Source organism: Odocoileus virginianus, chromosome 17 (assembly GCF_023699985.2).
Source record: "Odocoileus virginianus isolate 20LAN1187 ecotype Illinois chromosome 17, Ovbor_1.2, whole genome shotgun sequence".
Taxonomy (NCBI): Eukaryota; Metazoa; Chordata; class Mammalia; order Artiodactyla; family Cervidae; genus Odocoileus; species Odocoileus virginianus.
In genome coordinates this window covers 44,566,418-44,587,799 of record NC_069690.1, presented here as the reverse complement: position 1 = coordinate 44,587,799, position 21,382 = coordinate 44,566,418, and the positions used below count along the sequence as shown (strand labels likewise).

General features: G+C 56.7%; 1 protein-coding gene across 1 annotated transcript; it reads right to left on the bottom strand.

The window, feature by feature from the left end:
- Nucleotides 1-1,080: 1,080 nt before the first annotated feature.
- PLCD3 (phospholipase C delta 3) lies at nucleotides 1,081-21,319 on the bottom strand. The gene is made up of 15 exons (XM_070479632.1): nucleotides 21,022-21,319; nucleotides 9,905-10,066; nucleotides 9,578-9,806; nucleotides 9,083-9,212; nucleotides 8,010-8,238; nucleotides 7,313-7,514; nucleotides 7,003-7,147; nucleotides 6,050-6,202; nucleotides 4,665-4,793; nucleotides 4,369-4,519; nucleotides 3,462-3,578; nucleotides 2,444-2,610; nucleotides 2,161-2,296; nucleotides 1,897-2,046; nucleotides 1,081-1,707 (listed from the first exon to the last, which is right to left on the bottom strand). The coding sequence occupies exons 1-15, from the start codon at nucleotides 21,170-21,172 to the stop codon at nucleotides 1,619-1,621; spliced, it is 2,340 nt and encodes a 779-aa protein (XP_070335733.1). The 5' UTR covers nucleotides 21,173-21,319; the 3' UTR covers nucleotides 1,081-1,618.
- Nucleotides 21,320-21,382: the final 63 nt, after the last annotated feature.

Below are 21,382 nucleotides of genomic sequence, written 5' to 3'. Positions count from 1 at the left end.
GCCAGGGTTCACCTAACACAGGAACCCCAGCCCAGATCCCAACCAGACCTGGCCCTGTGGGGGCAGGACACCTTTATTAGTTGCTCTTGACAGCCTCACACTGGACCTGGGGCCTCGCCCTGCCCCACCGTGGGGCTGCAGTTTGGCCACCTGGCTCTTCCGACAGCCCTAAGACTGTGCACCCAGGCTACTGGCCCATTCCTTCATGGTTCCTGGATGGCGGGGGGGAGGGGGGCCTCTGGGCCCCTTCAGGGTCTAGTTGTCTTCTTTCAGATGCACAGATTCTTCAGAACCAAAGGCCCTCCTCAGTGTAAACAGAGTAGGGTGAGGCCATCACACTCTGCATCAGGTCCTGGGATGGCAGGAAGGTGGAGACGGCCCAGCCCTGGGTTCTGCGGAGCAGCTTCCAGCCCAACCCAGCCCCAGGCCGCCCTCCGGGAAACGGGCACCAAGCTCTGTGCTTGTTGATTGTTGGTCCTGCTGCTTCAAGGAACCCCAGACGTCAGGGCTCCACACTTCATACCAGAAATTCACTTTGTGATGGATTTCCTCCAGATTCTGTCATCTGTGGTGTGGGCACGCTCTCCCAGCATCTCTAGGGGCGCCTGAGCAGCCCCCTGCTTCTCAGGCCTTTGTCTAAAAAAGGCTGCTCGGCTGGTGGAAGGAGAGTCCCAGGTCTCTGGGATTCGTCTACTGAAGAGACAGGGGCCTCGAACCCAGCTGAGCCTGGAAAGGGGGGACTCTGAAGTCCCTCAGAGTCCTGTCCCCACCCTCTTTAGGGCTACCACACTTGCACCCTGGCAGAAGCCCTCCTCGCCCGCCCTCACCATTCCAGATCCCCGGTGTGTTTCTCGGGGGGTGGCCTTGTGAACTGTTGTCCTCACAGTCTTGTGATGCTGGCAGCAGCTCTGAGCCAAGAGAGGTCAGGGCTATTTTGAGCTGTGGCAGCCCCTCCAGTGCCCTGTCCATCTTAGACAAATGGCCCAGATGTGGGAAGAGGCCCAAGGGACACTCCCTCTGCCCCAGCCCTCCCCGAGGCCTGTGGATGTGGCCTCAGTGGTACTCAGCGGGTGGCAGTGATAAAATAAACTTCCTTCTTTATTTTGTTCTACTGACCTCTCCAGGGCTCTTCTAAGACACAAGTTAGAAACCGACTCCTAGGTCTCCCCAGAGCTGAGCCTCCCTCTCCCTCCTGGCTTTAACAGGGGAAGGGAGCTCAGGTTCAAGAGCTGGAGAGGGAAGGAGGGCCTTAGCGGGCGGCTAATGCCGAGGGAGGGGACGGGGGTTGGCTGGACTCCTTGTGGGAAGGAGGCTGCGATGGCCCCGCTGGGGGGCAGAGAGTGGTCGAGGGCTCACGAGTCCTGCTCCCCAAGTCTCCTGGCAGCACCAGGCCTGGCTCTTCATAAGCGACGACAACCAGGTGGGCTTAGGCCATCTCACAGCCCGGAGCAAGGAGCAACTGCCCGTTCTTCAAGGCAGTCCCCAGCACCAGTTGCGACCAGAGCCTGGCAGCCTCAGCAGGAGGCTGGAGGGGATGGTCCTCCATCACCTCGTCCACTCTGGAGGGCGTGGGACGCAGACTGGCACCTGCAGAACCCAGGGTGGCTCGGCCGCGCCGTCAGGAGCCCCGGATGCAGATGTGGACAAAGAGAGTGGCCGGTGACAGTGAGGCCCCGTCCTTGGAAAGCAGGTGGATGTGGCGGTACCCTGCAGGGAGGGGAGCCCCACGTCAGCTTCTTTGTCCACGGCCCCACATGGCCAGGCATGTATAGGGTGCAGACCGCAGCCCACCCCCGGGATGGCCTGGCTCAGGGCAGGCTCTCGGAAGAAATGGGCAGCCCCAATGAACAGGGTCTTGGAGGCCTGGACACCCCATCCCTTTCCACCCCCACCAACCTTGCTTCAGACTGCTGAGAGGCAGCGTGAACTGGCCCACGAAGTCATTGGGGGAGGTGACATCATAATCCTCTACCACGAACCGGACCAACGCCAGCTCTGGAACCCGCAACTGGAACTGCAGGGTCTGCCCCCAGCGGGGGTTGAAGCCTAGGGTGCAGGCCTGGCAGTCAAGAGCCCGAAGGGCCAGCCCCGCCCAGCACCTCCCTCCGCTCTCTGCGGTCCGCCCCGTACTCCCCCGACCCCAGCAGAGTCCCCACGCACCGTTGTTAAGCACATAGTTGGTCTCCTTGCGAGCACAGTCCGCGGGCACCCCGTGGATCTCAATGCGCACCAGCGGGTCCACAATGGAATTGGGCTTCTCGGCATTCAGCTTGGGCAGCTGCTGCGCCGTCAGCACCTGTGTGGGGAGAAGGGGGTGGGGGCTGCAGCCTAGCCAGAGGTGCTCACACCACCCTCCTGGGCCTTCCCCAGGCCTTCGTTGTCCTCGGGCTGGTGCCACCCCCGCAGAGGGGACCCCGAGCAGGGCATGGCCCAGGCCTCTGACCTGGATGGTGAGAGTCGTTCTGGGGGGCCCAGGACACTCAGGGTCAAAGGTTGTGTTGGGCTGCCGCAGACATGCGGGTTTCAGGACATAGCCGCACTGCCCGTTGATGAGGAAGCGCCCGGCATTGAGGTCCATCTCGTAACCTGGTGTCTGGAAGTTCAGGGCCACTGTGGACACAGCAGGGGTGGGCAGGGCCTCTTAGTGGCCCTCTCATCACTGCTCAGTCTCAGGGGCTCATTGCTCTCCCGGCAGACAGACTTTGTAAGGAGAGGACTTGGTTCTCTCCAGAGAGGGTCCCCCTGCCTGGGTGGGAGTACCACCCCACAATGGCTTGGGGGCATCATGGCAGCCAGGGACCCAGCCCCACTATCACCTGTACTTCATGGCTGGAATCCCTCAAGGCCAGAGAGAGGTTTCCCTGGCTTCCCCAAGGAGCACACTCCTCTCCTTTGGCCATGCTCATTGTCCTTCAGAGCCCACTCTCGTCAGTGTGGGCTTAGTAGGGACTGCTTCTGTGTGTATATGTGTGTGTGTTTATATTAAGGGCACAAGGGAGTGGAAGTGTTTTTCTGTCCTCAGCTGTGTCCAACTCTTCGCGACCCTATGGATGGCAGCCTTCCAGGTTCCTGTGTCCATGGGATTCTCCAGGCAAGCAGACTGGAATGGGTTGCCATTTCCTTTTCTGGGGGCTCTTCCCGACCCAGGGATGGAACCTGCATCGTCTCTTGTGTCTCTGCATTGGCAGGCGGCTCCTTTACCACTAAGCCACCTGGGAAGCCCTTTTAATTTCTACCTTCATAAAGAAAATTGAGATTTTACACTGGCAAGAACCAACGACCCTGATTTGTGTTTCCCCACCTACCCTGTTGACAAACCTTTTAATAATCGTTATCTATGAGACTCATGTTTCCGACTTCTGGAAAGCCCCGTGGCCCCACCACTGCCGGGAACTCCATGGCTCCCAGAGCTGCACCCCCACAAAGTGGCCCCCCACCCCCTCTTCTGCTGCCCCACTCACCCAGCTGACAGCCCGAGTTCCACATCTCCTGGGGGCTGTAGTTGGCCGAGTTCATCCGCAGCCCCAGCGGGTAGACACGGGTCAGATGGCGGGCATTGTGCCTGACGAAGCTGTTCCCTGGGGGAGAGGTGGGGTGGGACTGTGGTGGCCGCTGGGGTATCACTCGCTCACTGGGTGCCAGAGCCTGTCAGCCACCTTGCCCGCCCCCCACCACCTCCAGAGACCATCTGGGCACAGGCAGAACTCCCAATGCCAGCACCCGCTGCCCCCTTTCCTCATTCTCTCTGATGAGAGGGCGGGGGTCCTCATGAGGAGGCTGCTGAAGTCCAGAGAGGTGCAGGGACCCCCTCCCGCAGCCTGGCACTGCATCCCCCCCAGAGTCCCCACATTTCCGACTCCGTGGGTGGAGCCCCTGGCCCCAGGCTGCAATCCGTCTTTCATTGTTCAATCCACAAACACTCCTCCAGCCCCGCCTTGGGTTCCAGGAACCCTTCCGTGTAAGTCATACCTCCAGGCCTTGGGACAACCTGCTTCTCCAGTCTGGAAGTCCCCTCCCCCTCTTCATCTGGCTGCTTCCTCCACCCGCTACAGGACTCCCCCAGCCTCTGTCAGACCCAGTGGATCACACCGCACCGCAGTTATCTGTCTGTGTCTGGCCCCAGACTAAGCTGTGAGTCCGTGAAGGCAGACATCAGTCTCCCTCGCCCCAGTGCCGTCTTCCTGCATGTACAGCTAGCCCGGTGCTGGACACTCATTCCCTAAGCCCCTCTCTTCACTGCACCCAAAGCCCTGTCACTCTCCTTTCCAGATCAACATCAGCATCTCCCACCCACCCGGAGTCTCCGGGACCCGGACTGCCGGTCCCCACCTCCCTCCTGCCTCAGATGCCCCGCATCCTGGCTCCCACCTGCCTCTCGGCTGAGCTTCTTGGCCTGGCGCTCGCTGAGGGAGCTGACGTGGCAGGGCTGGGGTGGAACCGGGGCAGGGCGCAGGGTCCGCAGGCGCGTGGCACAGCAGTACACGGCCAGCGCCGACAGCTCCGGGGAGATCTGCTTGGCCTGGGAGACACGCCTCAGCGAGGCTCTGCCCCCACCCACCAGCTCCAGCCCCTGGTCCTCCCACCTCCCTTCTCGCGGCCACCTGTCCCCAAGCCCCACAGGGCCTGCCCAGCCTGCACTGGCCCACCCAGGCGGGCCCACTCACCCGCCGCCTCTGCTCTATGGCCCCCGCTCCCTCCTCTTCATCTTCCTCTTCATCCTCCTCCTCCCGGTCTGATAGGATTCGACTGTCCTCACTCTTCTTCCCCTTCACCAGGATCCGGCCTTTCAGCCTCTGTAGATCCAACATGGAAGAATGAAGTTCTCCTGCCCGTATATCATTCTATGTGTCAGTCTATCATTCAGACACCACTGTGTGAGGGGCTGGCTTGGGGTGGTGAGCAGGAAAAGAGACACATGAGTGATGTTTCTAACAGGAAGAAAACCTATGAGGGAAACAGCCTATGGGACTATCCACAGGGAACTGGCTAATGAGATGCCTCCAAGCCTCTGAATACTGCAAGGCAGCCAATAAAATGAATGAGGCGGCTCAGGGTTGAAAGAGAAGGCGTTTCTCTTCAAAAAAGATCTCACATGAAAGAAGTGCGGATAGCACATGTGTTCACATGATCTTCTTTGTCTATCACTTGAAAGAGATCACTATGCACAGGTATATAGGTATACAGACGCATGGAAAGTTCTGGAAGAATATATAAGACACCATTGAAGGTGATCACTTCTTCAGAAATGGGACAGGGGGAGCAGGAGTGGAAGAAAGTCCATTTTTCATGGTGTGTGCTCTATTTTTTCTTTTACCACATGTATGTTTTTTTCATACTAATAAAAAAAAGTCAAATCACACACAAAGGTGAACCCAGATTCCCTGTGTAATTTGGGATTGGGAGTAGGAGGAGAGTTTTCTCCAAGAACACCAAAAGGATAAATGTCCTGAAGAGGCAGATAAAATGCTCTGGGGTGTGGGAGAGAGGAAGATGGACCACTTGTGGCCAGAGCGCTGAGGAAGTTGCTAAGGCCACAGGAAGAGGCCCTTTACTGAGCTAGACTCTAAGCAGGTGGCGCTTGGTGAGCCCAGGTGGCTGGGACGGGAGCTCCAGGTGGAGAAGGCAGTGTCAGACAAGGGGACAGCCAAGCCCGCGGGGACTCTGTGGGCAGGAGGCAGGGTGGGGAGGTCAGGCCAGGTCGTGGAGGGCCTTGCATGCCAGGGGCAAGGGTGGGAGGCATCTAGTCAAAATGGAAGGGAGACAAGTGACAAGACCACAGGGTGGCAGATGTCAGATGAACGGTGACACAGGAGAAGGTTAGGGCAGAGAGGACTTTCCTGTCAGTCCAGTGGTTAAGACTCCGCACTTCCACTACAAGGGGCGTGGGTTCGATCTCTGGTCTGGGAACTAAGAACCCATATGCCACAAAAGGCGGCCAAAAACAACCCCAGAAGTTTAAGACAGAGGAGAAGGGTCCTGAACAAAGCTGGATGGTCAACCTTGGAGCCAGACCCTCCCCCCACCCAGGCTGGGGGTCTGAGAGCCTTACCTCTGGGGACGGCAGCTCCTCAGGATTCTGGGAGTCCAGTGTCTGCGTCACCAGCATGTCCCCCAGGATGGTGTGCAGGTGGCGGGCCATCGCAGCCTGCTGCTCCAGCCCGCAGTGGTTCTCAAGGGATAGGATGACAGGGTACGGGGACACCTGTGAGGGGGAGGGGCAGCAGCTCAGAGACACTCGCCCTCCCCGCCAGGACCACTGCTACACCCAGCCCCCCACCCCCTCCAGGACAGGCAGGTGGATGTCTGGAGAACCCACTCTAGGGGAGACTGAGAGGGTGGATGTGGGACACACTGGGGTCAGTGTGTCCATGGAGGGGCAGAGGTCAGATCTGGGGCCACGGGGAGGGGGGTGGACTGGGGAGTTGAGAGTGCCTGCAGGATGTTTTTTTTTAATAAATGTTATTTATATGTTAATGACACTGACCATGCCATTTAGGTTGCACACTTTTCGTCCCAGCCCATTATTTGTTGACGGAAAGATTCCTATAGCTTGACACATGTGGCAATTTTATGCAGGTGCAACGTTGAGCTTCTCTTTTATGATTTCCTCTTTGTGAGTCACAATTAAAATGTCCTTCCCTACCCACACGGTTTCCTTCTGGAAATTTTATGATTTTCATACAATTACTAAACGTAAGGGTAGGAGAAGGGAGCCTCTCGTCCAGCTTTATTCCACCCCGCTAGCTAGCTGTCCCAGCAGCACTTGGTGAAAGTGAGTCTCTGGGAAGGGGTTTCTTTTGTTTTTTGTCTTGGCCACACTGCACAGCATGCAGGATCTTAGTTCCCCGGCCAGGAATTGAACTCATGCCCCTTGAAGTGAAAGCCTGGAGTCCTAACCACTGGACCACCAGGGAAGTCCCAGGGGATTCTTTTGGAAGGACCAAGATCAGCTGGGGTTGCCGGCAAGGCTCTGGGGCTGAGTGTGGGGGTCCCGGGGCTCACCGTGAAGGCGTGCTCTCGCACTGCCTGGATCACATCTCGGAAGAGGATCTTGGAGGTGAGGGTGTGGCCGTGATAGATGACCGGCTCACCTCCTGGCCCCTCCCAGCAGTCCAGCTCCACACAGCGGCATCCCTGGGCGAAGGCCCTGCGGACAGGCGGATGGACAAAGTATCTTGTGGGTGGCACAGAGCAGGGCAACGGACAGGCCTTCAGGTAGGCCCCAGGAAGCCCACGGTGGGAGCTGAGCCCCTTACCACCCCTAAACCGGCTCCCAGACCTGCTCACCTCCGCCACCCCCGCATCGTGGTACCTGACGTAGGCCTCGGTGCTGCTGGGTCCCCCGATCTGAGAGTCGGTCAGGTAGGTGTTGTGGGAGGAGGAGACGAAGTAGTGGGCCAGGGGCTGGTCCATGTCCTGGAACACGCGTGTGTGGGCTGGGTCCAGGGCAGCCCCCCCAGGGGACAGCAGGTACATCATGAAGCCATCCAGTGTCATCAGCTCATGCTGCTTGGCTGCAGAAAATGGGCAGAAGAGAGCATCAGGCTCTGCAGGGACCCCTGTGTCTGGCCCCCAGAATCTCAAAGCTCACTCCACTTAGTAATAATGAGCACTTGTCTACTGACTGGACTCTACATAAGTTATGCCTTTTTATTTTTTTTTTTTCTGGCTATGCCACACAGCTTCTGGGATCTCAGTTTCCTGACCAGGGATTGAACCCGGGCCCCACAGCAGTGAAACCCCAGAATCTTAACCACTAGACCACCACTAGACTTGGGGACTCCCGAGCTATGCCATTTAATTTCAACCCAACCCTGTGAGGAGGAAGACACATTACTATGCCAATTTACAGAGATGGTGGCTGAGTCTCAAAGAGGTGAAGTGAGCTGCCCAAGTTGGCACCCAAGGTCAGGAACGGCAGAGCCCACTTAGTTGGGAAGCTAGACCTGTCAGACGCCAAGCCCCGGGCTGCGTTGGTCCCCAACCCCATCTGTCAGAGCCTTCTTCACCTGTCTCGTTGAGCTCATAGGTGTGGATGAGCTGCTGGGCGTGGGCCAGCGTGGCCTCACGCTCGCCCTGGTCCTCCAGGAACTCCAGCAGTTCAGGGGCGCTCAGCACGCGGTCCTCTCCCGAGTACCGATGGAAGATCTCCTCCAACTCAGGGCGTTTCAGCAGCCGCCGCAGAAACTCCTCGATCTCGGGCCCTTCCAGCCGCTCATTTTTGGAGTGGTCACACTCCTAGAAGGCAGCAGGGAGAGGCTCAGGGGAGGACGACGCCCTGGGAGAGGCGGGTGCTCTCACACCCATGCTCTGTACACACCCCCGTCATCCACCATGGCTGGGAAGGGAGGTGACATCTCCCATTTCACAGGTGGAAAAACTGAGAGCTGGCGAGGCCGCAGGTCTCACTCAGACTCACGCAGCTGTTAAATCGCAGGGCTGGGGTTCTAAAGATGGTCTCTTGGGTTCAGGGCTTATCCCTCTGCCTACCCCAAGAATCAAGATGGGGGAGGAAAAACTGTGAGCTTCAGGCAGGGCTGAGCCTCTGTGCCGGAGGCCCCGCTCTGGTGTGTATGCGGTACTGTTCTCACACGTTCGCCCCAAGGTCAACAAGCAACGCACAGCTGAGACGGCACGTGGTGCAGTCCCCGCGGCGCTGTCCGTCCAGGAGCATAGCGGCCGTGGCCCTCCCGTCCTCCAGGGTCACACAGTCCGTGTGCTCCAACTGGGCCATGGATGCAGAGCCCACCCCTGTGGGCCCCTCCCACACGTAGGGTGTACACGGTCACGTGTGGAGGTGCCACACATGCCACAATGGAGGGGGTGCGCTCACGTGTGTGCCCATGAGCCCGGGGTCCTCCCTACCTGGGCTCTGCCTGAGGGTGAGGAAGGGGCTCTGGGCCCAGGCTCCCAACCTGGCTCAGAGGCTTCCCTGGGTGAAAGGGTAGGGTAAGGCCCAGATGCAGCCTTTCTGCAGAAAGAGTCCACTCTCCACAAAAGCCTGGGATGGGGGTGGGGCGGGGGAACTGAGGACTCCTACGGCTGGGGGGGGGCAGAGATCAGAGTGGTAGCAGGTGCCCACCTTGAAGAGGCGGTAGGCGTACATGTCGTTCATGTCCACATTGACCATGCGGAGCAGGTTCTTGATTTCCTTGAAGCTCATCTGACTGTCCTGGTTGGAGTCTGCCCGGTGCAGATAGGAGTGGATCCAGGTGTGGGTGCTCAGGAAATACTGGCAAGAGGCTGGGCCCCGCCCCCAGCTGACAGGTAACTGACAGATAGCAATCTCCCCCGACTACATGCACACTCACCCCCTCCAGCCTGGGGGCTCCCAGTTTGGGAACTGTGCGTTCCCCTCAGTCTGTGAACTGCCTGAACACCGAAGGAGCGCATCCTTTGTGGGACCCGGGCTCCCCAGAGGACGCCTGGTCGCCACCCTCAGTTCTGAAGACAAGGGCTCGGTCTCAAATCTAAAGGCCCCTAAGAGTGGAGCCACGCCTCCCCTGGGGCTGGGAGTCCTCCCGGCATGGGGCTGGCCCCCGTCCATGCCAGCCTGCCACACTCCCCGGGAGGATATTGGTCAAGGCGCTCGCGTTGGCTCATGGCTTCGAGGCGCGTGCGCAGCTTGGCCAGACCACGCACCCAGCGCTGAGCCTCCTCGGCCGTGGGCGCCACCAGGTCCAAGTTCTTGCGGCGCCCCTTGAAGGCGATGGTGAGGCAGCGTGCCGGCTCGAAGGCGCCCCCGAAGTGCCGCAGGCCCTCGGACTGGTGGCCCTCGCGGATGGCCTCGATGTGCTGGACGAAGACTGTGGAGAGGAACGGGCCGCGCGTGGCCGGGTCAGGGCGACGAGGCCAGGCCGCCCACTGTCCCCAGCCCGCCCATGCCCTCCCCGGTCCCGCTCACAGATGTGCTGCGAAGGCGCACGCGGGATGCGCCGCTGGAACCACACGCTCATGCCGTCCTCCTGCAGCCGGTACAGCCGCTCCTTCTGCCAGGTCCGAGAGCGGATCTTGCAGAGACGGGAGCCCCGCAGCATGGCCCGCACGTCCTCATCCTCCGACAGGCCTGCGGGGATGGGAGACCATGGGCACCCCGGCCTCCGGCCCCGCCCTCACGTTCTCCTTCAACCCACTCCGCAGCAGGGAGAAGCATCCTCCGGCCTCAAGTCTGGGCGGACTTTTTCCCAGGCGGCTCCTCCTCTCCAGGTCACGGAACTGGCTTTGGCTCTAGGCTTTTTGGCCCCAAGGCCTGTGTTTGATGTATCCCCCTGGAACAGCTGCCAGTAACAGCCTGGCCCTCCTCCCAAGCCTCCCCTGGAGGCCTTGAAGTGAAGAAGTGAAGTCACTCAGTCATGTCCGACTCTTTGCGACCCTGTGGACTGTAGCCTACCAGGCTCCTCCGTCCATGGGATTCTCCAGGCAAGGATACTGGAGTGGGTTGCCATTTCCTTCTCCAGGGATCTTCCCCACCCAGGGATCGAACCCAGGTCGATTGCGGGCAGACCCGCATTGCGGGCAGACGCTTTACCATCTGAGCCACCAGGGAAGACACTGACTGGGGCTCCAGCCTGTTAAAGGTCACCTTTTCTGCCACTGCCCTCCAGGCTTCAAGCCTAGAATCTGCCATCAAGAGCCTTTTCCCTTGAGACAAAACTCTGACCATCAAGAGGGTTGTTTTTGTTCGATTGCTCAATCGTGTCCGACTCTTTACAACCCCATGGACTGCAGCATATGCCAGGCGTTCCTGTCCTTCACTATCTCCTGGAATTTGCTCAGACTCATTCCATCCAACCATCATCAAGAGGGTAGTCTCACTATCCAACCTAAATCTTTCTTACTGCAACCCAACCTCCTCACCTCTGCTTTCTCAAGGACAAGGAGGTCACTCTGGCTCCAGAGTCTCAGACCAAGCAGGCCAGGCCCAGCCCTGCTTTGGCCAGCCTGGGGCTGACCTCCAGATGCCCTGGTGAGGTCCAGCAGAAAGCATGATCTCTTGTGACACTGGGTATCCCCCTTGTCCAGACACTGTCACAACCCCACGGGCTCTCCAGTCATAGCGTCCCTCTTCCTTAATATGACAAAATATGACAAAATGCTTATAAGGCACCTACTACATGCCAGACTCCACACATGTATTAACACACAGGAAAACAAGTGCAGAGATGCTTCGGGAACTTGCCAGAATTCCTTGGCTGGGGAGTGGTGGAAACAGGCTTTAAACCCTGGAGGTCAGGCTTCAGCATCTTCACCCTTGGCCAGCACACTGACCCCTCTGCTCCTTCTTCTATCCTCTTTGCCCCGACCTGCAACCACCCTGGGCCTGGGGACCTAGGGCAGAGCGGGATTCAGGGAGTCAAATCCCAGCTCTGTCACTTCTGTCACTTACACGCCATGGTGGCATTACCCTGTGACTGCTCTAAGCCTCCAGTTCTCCATTCATAAAGTGGCGACCATAATAGTAGCTGCTGCAAAATCCAAAATTCAGTCCAGCTGCTGCCTGCTCTGTGGGGCCACTCCCTTTGCTTGGATGGGTCTCAGCAGGGGTCAAAATCAAAAGTCTGTGAGTCAGGGGACAATAGAATGGGTGGGAACCAGTCAAACTGTAGAGTCCACGCCCTTTGGAAAGGATGGGGACAGCCAGGGGTGGATGTGGGCCCAGAGATTCCAGAGAACTGGAATCTGAATTTGTATGTGATGCCTCCAAATTTTTCAGTGTTGGCAATTAAATCAAATTGAAGTAAAAATCCCAAAACACCACTGTGTGTGCCAAAGGAAACAGGACAGTGGGCCTCTCTTCCTCCTTTTATTTTAACAAGCTCCCAGCACTGGGCTTGGCTTTAGGCTTTGTGCCCCATCCCTCAAGGACCCTGCTTGCCTGATCGCAAACTCTGACCTGAGGAATCAAGTCTAAATCCCTGCAACTGCCTCTCCCTCTCTCTGGGAGCCTTTGTAGGATCCTTCTCCATCTCTTTTTCATATCAGAGTCCTTCAAGGACCAGCTCAGATACCACCTCCTCTAGGAAGCCTTCTCTGATTAATCCTCAAATGGGAGTTCCCCTTCCCTGACCACCAATGACACTTTTTACTTTAATTGAATCACCCCACCTAAAGTGTAATTTCAGTGGATTTTTAATAAACTGAAGCACTGGGATGTCCTCACCCCAGGGCTTGTCCCAGAGCCAGGCTTGCAGTCGGTGTTTTCTGAAAGGGGAGGCAGATGGAGAGACAGCTGGGGGACTAAGTGCATTCTAGTCCCAGCCCTGAGCCATCTGTCCCGACTTCTGAGCAGCAGCCTGGTGAGTCAGGGTTTCTCAACCCTGACTGTGCGTCAGAATCACCTGGAAAGGTTGCAAAACCCATGACCCAGAGATTCTTGTTCAACAGGTGCAGGTTGGGGATTGGGTATTGGTACATTGGGTATCTGTTCTACCTTGTGGGACTTTCTTCATGGTCCAGTGGTTAAGAATCCATCTGCCAATGCAAGGGACACAGGTTCGATCCCTGGTTGGGGAACTAAGATCCCACATGCTGTGGAGCCTGTGCACTCTGGAGCAGCTAAATGCAACTTCGAAGCCCTTGTGCTGCACCTAGAGAGTCTGTGTGTGGCCAGGAGAGATCAGCATGATGCAACATTCCCCCATGCCATCACTAAGACCTGATGCAGCTGAATAAATATATAAAAAATAAATAAATAGAAGAGGCTATGGTCCCCCTTGGGGCCAATGTGTGACCCTAATGGCTCGAAGGGGTCTCCCTTTAAAATAAAGGAAGGAAGAGAAGCCCATTGTCCTGGGGACTGCAGCCTTCCGGAAGGGTCAATGGCCACTCAGTGCCACCTAGCCAGAAAGGGGAGGTGGAACCCTCCTGCTTCCAGACAAAGAGCTAGAACATGGCGTGTGACAGGCCAAGAGACTCACCAGACTCTCAGCCCCCTATCTTCATATCTGGACAACCTCTGCATTCTCTCCTCCTGAGGGTGGGGGGCAGGGCAGTCAGGGGGCCCTGCAGTGCCACCGGGGCTGAGCCCACCCCTTCTCGACCTTCTCAGCTGTGGGAAAGGGGACTTCTCATTTCCATGGCAACCAAGCTCTCTAGCTGGAGCCACCTCCCCTGACCCGGCCAGCCCTGTGATGCCAAGCCCAGAGTTGGGGGGCGGGGAGGAGGGGCGATGGTGAATGACTAAGGCCGGAAATGGAGGTGAGTCACCGTCACCGAGGGCCTGTTTTGTCCAGAGTTTTCTGGACAAAGGCAGAGAAAGGCAGCCTGAACTCCTGACTGGCCCCCCAGAGGGACAGATTCCCACGTTGAGGTGGGCCCTGCTCCTGGCCCTCACCCCAGCTCCCCAAGAGCCTGTTTCAGGAAGGGGTGATATTCCATTCTGCACGCCCTCCCAGCAAGGGCCCCCAGATCACACTGCCCCTTGGACCACACTGTCCTCCAACCACACTGCCAGTGGAAAGGCTTCACAGAATGAGGGTGAAGGGCCAGGCTGGGCCAGGTGCTGAGCAATTTTTCCATTGCTTGAGCTTCTGAACCCTGGGATAATGAGAGGTAGGGGGTGTCAGATAAGGAGGGCAGAGGTAAGGAGGTGAGGTCAAGAGGAGGGTCCAAGCTCTGCACAGTGATCCTGGGAGGGGCCTGTCCCTCTGCCTAGCCGCCCAGTGAACATTTTTCAGTCCTGCCAGACCCAAACCCAACAGATGTTTCCTGGACCTCATTCCTATTCACTTGGAGCAGGTTCACAAGGAGCCTACTTCCTGCAGTTTCCGTGGGTTCTTTATCTATCCATTTCTGCCTATCTATCCATTTCTGGAGTGGGACTGGGCCAGCACCATGGCCACCTTGACCGAGCAGGTTGGGGAACAATCATGAAATAATAGTAGTGAAAATGAGAACAATCAGCAGCCAAAAGGTGGAATGAACTCAAGTGTCTATCAGCAGATAAATGGACAAGTGAAATGTGGTCTTCCATTCGGTGGGATATCATTCAGCCGTATAAAGAGTGAAGTCTGATCTCTGCAAAGTGCGACATGGATGAACTTTGACATTATGCTAAGTGAAATAAGCCAGACCCAGAAGGACAAACATATGATTCCATTTACGTGAGGGACCTAGAACAGTCAAATCCATAGAAACGTTTTATATCATTATACCTCAATTTAAAAAATTCAGAGACAGAAAGTAAATTAGAGGTTACCAGGGATTTCAGAAAGGGACAAACAGGGAATTATGGCCCAATGGTTACAGAGCTTCTGCTTAAGGTGATGGGGAAGTTTTGGAAATAGCACAACATTGTCAATGTAATTAATGCCACTCAATTATCTGCTTCAAAATGGTTTACATGGCCAATTTTATGTTATATATATTTGAGAACAATTTTTAGAAATAAAGGGACTTCCCTGGTGGTCCAGTGGTTAGCATTCCGTGCTCCCAATGCAGGGGGCACGAGTTCGATCCCTGGTGGGGAAACTAAGATCTCACATGCCACATGGCACAGCCAAAAATAACGTTAATAATAATGTAATATGCCAGGAGGGGCTTCCCAGGTGGCTCAGTGTGTGAAGAATCCACCTGCAGTGCAGGAGATGCAGGTTCAGTCCCTGGGTAGGGAAGATCCCTTGGAGGAGGGCATGGAAACCCACTCAAGTTTTCTTGTCTGGAGAACCCCATGGGCAGAGGAGCCTGGTGGGCTACAGTCCATAGGGTTGCAAAGAGCTGGACAAGACTGAAGCGACTGAGCACGCATGCCAGAAACCACCATGCACTTTAAATGGCTGAATTAATTCTCAATAAAGCTGTTAAAGGGGCAGCTAATGAATTCGTTCAGGGTTGCAGGGTCGGTAAGTGGTGGAGCTGGAGTGTGTTGAGAACTGGGGAGGAAGCTCACCCAAAGGGCTCTATGGGGCTGAGCCCTGATCCACCTGGAGCCCGTCCACAGGGAGCTTGAAATAAATGATATAAAGAAGAAGGAAACTGAGGCAACGCCTGGGAAAGAAGATGGTTAATTTGCTCCATCCCTGCTCCTCAGTCTCACAGACTCCAGCTGGTTCTGTCTCCTGTTCAGCTCACTGTCATCAGCTCGGGCCCAGACATCTTCCCTGAGCTGAAGGCTCACCTCTGCCCCCAGGGAGGGACCGGAAGATGGTGGGAAACGGGCAGCCCCAGTTTCCCAGCGACCAGCTTCGGCCTGGGCAGTTCAGGCTGTGTATGGTCGGGGGGCCAGAGGGGTTCTGGGGCCAAGGCTGGGGTAGGGCAGAAATCTGCCTCAGCGACAGAGTTGGAAGAGGCTGTGGGAGGCCAAGTTCATCTCCGGCCCTTAAATCCCACCCTTCTGGACTTCCCCGGTGGCTCAGTGGAAGAGAATCCACCTGCCAATGCAGGAGACACAGGTTCAATCCCTGATCTGGTAAGATCCCACACGCAGCAGAGCAACTAAGCCCGTGAGCCACAAAACTACTGAGCCTGTGGTCTGGAGCACGGGAGCTGCAACTACGGCGCCCACACGCCCTGGAGCCCGTGCTCCGAAACGAGATGACACTGCAATGAGAAGCCTGCACACCACAAATAGAGAGTAGCCCCTTCTTGACACTTCTAGAGAAAGCCCTTGCACAGCAACCAAGACCCAGCGCAGCCAAAAACAAATACTTTTTTTTTCTTTTTTAAAAATGAATACATTTTGTTTAATGCTAAAAAAAAAAAACATTCCACCCTTCTCATAGATGGGCCACTGAAGGTCAGAGAGGACAAGCCATGTATGCTGAACAGTGTGGGTGGCCCAAGGCAGGGGCGGATGGAAGCACTGTGTAGGGGGCAGGGGTGAGAGGCGCTGTGTGGTCACGGGCTGTATATGCAGAGGCCAGGGTGTGTAAGGACTGAAGGTGTGTGTAGGGTGGTGTATGCATATATGGTGTGTGCACCTGTCGAGGGGCGGGCAGGGGCGGTCGGCGGGTGGGAGGAAGGTGATTCGCTTGGTATGGAAACTAGGCAGTGTGTGTGTGTGTGCGCACGCGCACACACGCACCCGTGCACACTCAGGAAGGGCGCACAGGACTCCAGCAGGAATGTGAGACATGCAGGCAAGAGCGACAGACAGCCGGCAGCTTCACGCCAACAGGGGCAGGGAGGAGAGCAGCTTTTCATGGTGACTGAGGCCATGAGGCTCTGGGAGGGGACAGGCAACAGTGAGGGGTCTCAAACGCCTTCCCACCCAAATCCCCGAGCCAGCAGGCAGCCCCACACCTTGGGTACCAAGCGAGTCCCCCTCACCCAGGCTGGCTGCCACACCCAAGGCAAGAACTCAGTGGAGCTCAGCGCCAGAAACCATAATGTTCCCTGAAACATCAACAAAGTCAGGGAAGGGTGGCGGGGCTCCCCTGCTCCAGGCGGACACAGTGCTGTGAAGGTGTCATCACCTTTCTCAGCCAGACCTGGGGTGAAGGCTGTTTGGGGGCTGAGATGGGAGAGAGGGGCTCCCCAGAGCTGAAGAAGGAGAAGAGGTGAGGGGGCCACAGTGCAGGAAAGAGCCAGCCCCTCAGCCCTGCCTGGCACACCCCAGCCCTCCCCACCACCCAGGCCAGGCATCTGCCTGGACCAGGGGCTTCTCGGAAGACCCCCCACCAGCTGCCAACCTTGCCCCTGGGAGCCCCACTCACCCTGCAGGACATGTTCTGGGCAGACCGTGGGGACAGCACGCTTGCCCTGTGGCATTTGGTGGTGTTTGCAGACTGGGGAGGGAAGGGAGCAACTTCTGCCCACTCAGTGCTCTGCTCCGGGGGATTAGGCGTGGGGGTGGAGCAACTGGGGCTCTGGGGTGGTAGGGCTGCCAGGCAAAACTCCGTATGCCCAGTTAAATGGGGATTTCAGATAACAACAAATAATAATTTAGTATCAGTATGTCCCAAATTATGTGTGGTTTATCTGAAAAGTGCATTTAACTGGACATCCTGTATTTTGGGGGGCAGCCCTATGAGGACACCCCCTGGAGGTTAGCAGAGCCAATATAGGGGAGAGGTGTAGCAGGTCCCTCCCCACCAGGCTTAAATCACTCATCCATTCATTGTGTTAGGAGCTGGGACTCTGGGCAGACTTCCTGGGTTCAAATCCTCAAATCCTCTCTTAGCTATAAATACTTCCGAGCTTTGAATCCTGGGCCAACTTACTGAACCTCTCTAAATCTCAGATTTCTCACTTGAAAAATGAGGTTAGGGATTTCCCCAGTGGTCCAGTGGCTAAGACTTTGTGCTTCCAATGCAGGGGGTGCAGATTCGATCCCTGGTCAGGGAACTAGACCCCACATGGCACAGCTAAGAGGTCTCATGGCACAACTAAAGATCCCGCATGCCACAACTAAGACCTGGTGCAAATAAATAAACACTTTAAAATAAAATACAATGAAGCTAATGGTTACACCTACTTCATATGGTTGTGACATTAAATGAGCTAGTATGTGAAAAGCACTCCCCCTCCACCTCGAGCCTCTCATGTCACATGGGGACAGCTCAGCACCTTCCCCGGGATGGAGAGGATTAAACAGGATCAGGGCTGCTGTGTGCTCAGCACTGCACGGTGCTCCCGTCTCCTCTTTGGCTCAGCTCTTCCCTGGCTTCCCAGGAACAGGTTGGGCCAGCAGCCCAGCCCAGGGGCAGGGGGCTGGAGCAGGCTGGACCCCATGCTCCACAAATGACTCCCACTCAACATGGGGGCTGCCTCCCTCCCCCTTCATCTTAGTTCCTCCCAGTATGGCCCTCCAAGCCCTTCCTTTTCCTTGAGCCCCTCTGAGCCTTTGACTCTGAGCCACTCCCTGCCCTGGCCTCTTGACCGGATTTGAAAGAAAATCTGTTCTGTTGGACTAAGGGGTGGGGCTTCCCTGGTGGCTCAGTTGATAAAGAATCTACCGCAGTCAAGAGACCGCCTATGATGCAGGAGACCCAGGTTTTATCCCTGAGTCATGAAGATACCCTGGAGAAGAAAATGGCGAACCACTCCAATATTTCTGCCCTGGAAATTCCATGGACAGAGGCTCCGAATGGGCTACAGTCCATGTCACAAGAGTCGGACACAACTGAGCGACTCAACCACCACCAAGGGGTATGACGAAGGTGGTGACCAGGCCTGGCCCTGAGGATCATTCTGGGAGAGGCAGCAGCCACAGGGGTCACATTGAAAGCTATGTGGGTGGTTGACATAGGCCTTGGCCTTGTGGGCCTGAGCAGCTGGGCCCCAGGACACCTGGGTTTCGCCTCCACCCTGTTCCTGGACTCAGCGAGGCCTGGGGAAGGGGCATTCCCCATGGAGTTGACATTCCTCTCTGAGAAGGCAGTCACTCAACAGGATGGTGCAGCAGCCAAGGCGAGGGAGGGTGCCCAGGTGACATTCTGACACCCACATAGTTCCCAACAGTGTCACTGTCCACAGGGTGCCCGGAGCTCCCGTGCAGCCTTACTCAGCCACAGGGCACTGAGTCTTGGGCTCAGCGCTAATTACTTGTCTACAAGTGTTTCCTAGACTGTCCTCTCCCCCAGGGCTAGGTATTCTCCATCTCTGAAGCCCCAGCCCTGGCACAACACCCTGGCACCCCGATGTGAAGACACTCAGTTGTGTCCAACTCTTTGCGACCTCATGGACTGTAGCCTGCCAGGCTCCTACATCCAGGGGACTTTCCAGGTCAGAATACTGGAGTGGGTTGCCATTTCCTTCTTCAGGGGATCTTCCCAACACAGGGATTGAAACTGGGTCTCATGCATTGCAAGCAGATCCTTAGAATCTGAGCCACGGGGCTTGGCAAATGTGTGCTGAATGAGGAGACAGGCAGGTGGGCAGGATCGTCACCTCGACCCTCCCATGGCAAACGTAACCCTCGAGGGCGGCTGACTCCAGGGACTGCTTCTCAGGCCTAACGCCAGCCCTTGGCTGTCTCCGCAGCACCTCAGCTCCCCATGAGCATCGTCCTCTCCACCACTGCCCTGTAAACCAGAGGACGACGAGAGACATCTCCCAGATCCTGTCGACAGCAGAGCCCAGCTCAGTCCACCTCCTCGTCGTCCTGGAATCCATTCTGGCTCCACAGCTCACATCTGAGCCTCCCCCCACCACTTTGCCCAACTGACCCCTCAGCCTCCCTCCCGTGCGGCTCCCTGTTTTACCCTTGTGTTCATCCAACCCACCCTTACCCTACACAGTTCCTGCTCTCCTCTTGTCTAAGACCTTTCCTGAGCTCCTGACACCCTCCAGAGAAAGAGGGGCCTCGAGGATCCAGCCTCCCCCTGCCTCTCCCCTTTGGCCTCACTCTAGCCTCCCTCCAGCTCCGGGGTGCAGTCAGGGCTCCCAGCCTCTTGCTCTATCCTTCAGAGCCTTGTTTCTTGGTTTCGTTGTCTGACACCCTTGCTGGTGCTTCAGCTCTCTGAGGGCCAGGGCTGTGTCTGTCTTGTTTGTTGCTGAATCCCTAGGGCAGAGCATACTACAGGCACTCAATAAATGTTGGTTGAATGCATGTGTAATTGATGAAGCGAAGGGCAGAGAGCACGTCTTCTGTGTTTATAAGGAGAGTGCCAGTCACAGTGATCAGAACGCAGCACTCAACAAATTCAGGTCAAATGAAAGGCGGTAGAAATAAGAACAAAAACAATGGAGGACAGAAAAAGTAAGACCAGAAGGACTGCCCTGGTGGGCCATTGGTTAAGACTCCACACTTCCAATGCAGGGCACATGGGTTCAACTCCTGGTTTGGGAACTAGATCTTACATGCCCTGTGGCTGTAAGAGAAGGTAAGACTGGCAAGTGAGACCTCTGCATTTTACCCCAAGATTCACACAGGTCTTTAGGCAACCCTGTCCTTCTATTCCCTCAGTCCCACCTCTAGCCTCTCCATCATTAACTATTCTACTGACCATAGTTCTCCTACACCACTTCAGTTTTACAGTACTTTACATTGTATAAAATACTCTCAGAGGGATGTCCCTGGTGGTCCAGTGGTAAGACTCTGTAAGACTCTGGCCCCTTTGTAGGGGCCAGGGTTTGATCTCTGGTCAGAGAACTAGATCCTATGTGTCACAACTAAAGATTTCACACGCCACAACTAAAGCGCCTGTGTGCCACAAACTAAGGCTTGGTGCTGCCAAATAAATAATAAGATAAATAAAAATAAATACTAAACAATAACTTTCACACACACGCCCCCTCATTCAAGCCCTCAACCCCCACTCAGTCCCACTTTGCCCAGATTCTGAGAGGGTACCAGGGGCAGTGTGGGGGTACACGCCAACCTTTGCCCTCTCCTAGATCTATGGTCATGGGCAAATTCCTTACTTTCTCTTCCTCATCTGTGAAATGGTGAATACCTCATCTGTGAATACCACCTACCTCTCAGGAAGGTGAAGAAGACTGACTGGCACCACATCCCTAGCCACCCAGTGCTGGCCTGCATCTAGGAGATGCTTGATAAACCACAATTGCATTCCGTTCCCCCACGACTTCCCTCAAATCTAAGACGGCAACTTTGGCTTTCTGACCCAAAGGTCAGTGTTCTCACCAGTTAGACCAGTTCTACCAGTGCTCTAATCCCAGTGGGGGCTGTAGGGTTGGAAGATCGGCATGAGATGCCAGCCTCTTCTACAACTCTCATGCCCTAAGGGGCCCAAGAATCCAGGATGCTCTGAGCGCTCAAAAACCCTAGAAGGTACAGGGTGTCCGGGAAGGGGTGACGGGCATCCGAAGCCTGTCTCTCCCTTTCTACTCCCCCAACCTTCTCGGACCCCAGTCCGCAGCCCTCGTCCAAACTCCCACTCCATACTCCCAGAAGTCGTCCTGGGAGCCTCGCTCACACCCGGGACCTCGGGTGACCCCAGGTGTGACACTCCACCCCGTCCCCCGCTGGAACTGCGCTGGCCTTCCATCCCTCGCCAAACTCCCCACATCCCTATTGGGAAGCCCACGAACGGCTCGCCGGAACACCCCGATCTTCCCAAGATGCGCCCCCCGGGGCGCGTCCGCGCCCACCCGGAGCCACCCCGGCCGTTCACTGACCCATCTTCTTCAGCGCCCGCAGCCCGGGCCTCTTGGTGCTGGCGTCTTGGGATGCGGGTGGGGACGGGTGCCCTACGGGCGTTGCGACCTGGGCCGGGACCAGGGGCTCCTCGGGCTGCCGCCCGCGGCTCCTCCAACTACCGCACAGCATGGTCGGGGGGCCGGGGCCCAGGTCGGGCCCGGGGTCAGCGCGCGCGGTGCGGAGCGGAGAAACTTAGCGGCGCCGGGAGCGAGTCTGGAGGAGGAGGTGTCGGGAGGAGGGAGAAAGGGAGGGACGAGGATCAAGGAAGGAGGGACCTAGAGGGAGAGGGCGGGGCCGAGAACGGCGCGGGGGCGGCGCGAGGCGGCGGCAAGGGGGGCG

Coding starts and splice junctions, on each gene's coding strand:
- PLCD3 (XM_070479632.1), bottom strand. CDS start 21,172: ATGCTGTGCGGTAGTTGGAGGAGCCGCGGGCGGCAGCCCGAGGAGCCC. Junction 7,515..8,009: donor CTATGAGCTCAACGAGACAG/GTGAAGAAGGCT, acceptor CATTTTCTGCAG/CCAAGCAGCATGAGCTGATG. Junction 2,047..2,160: donor CAACTATGTGCTTAACAACG/GTGCGTGGGGAC, acceptor CCTGCACCCTAG/GCTTCAACCCCCGCTGGGGG.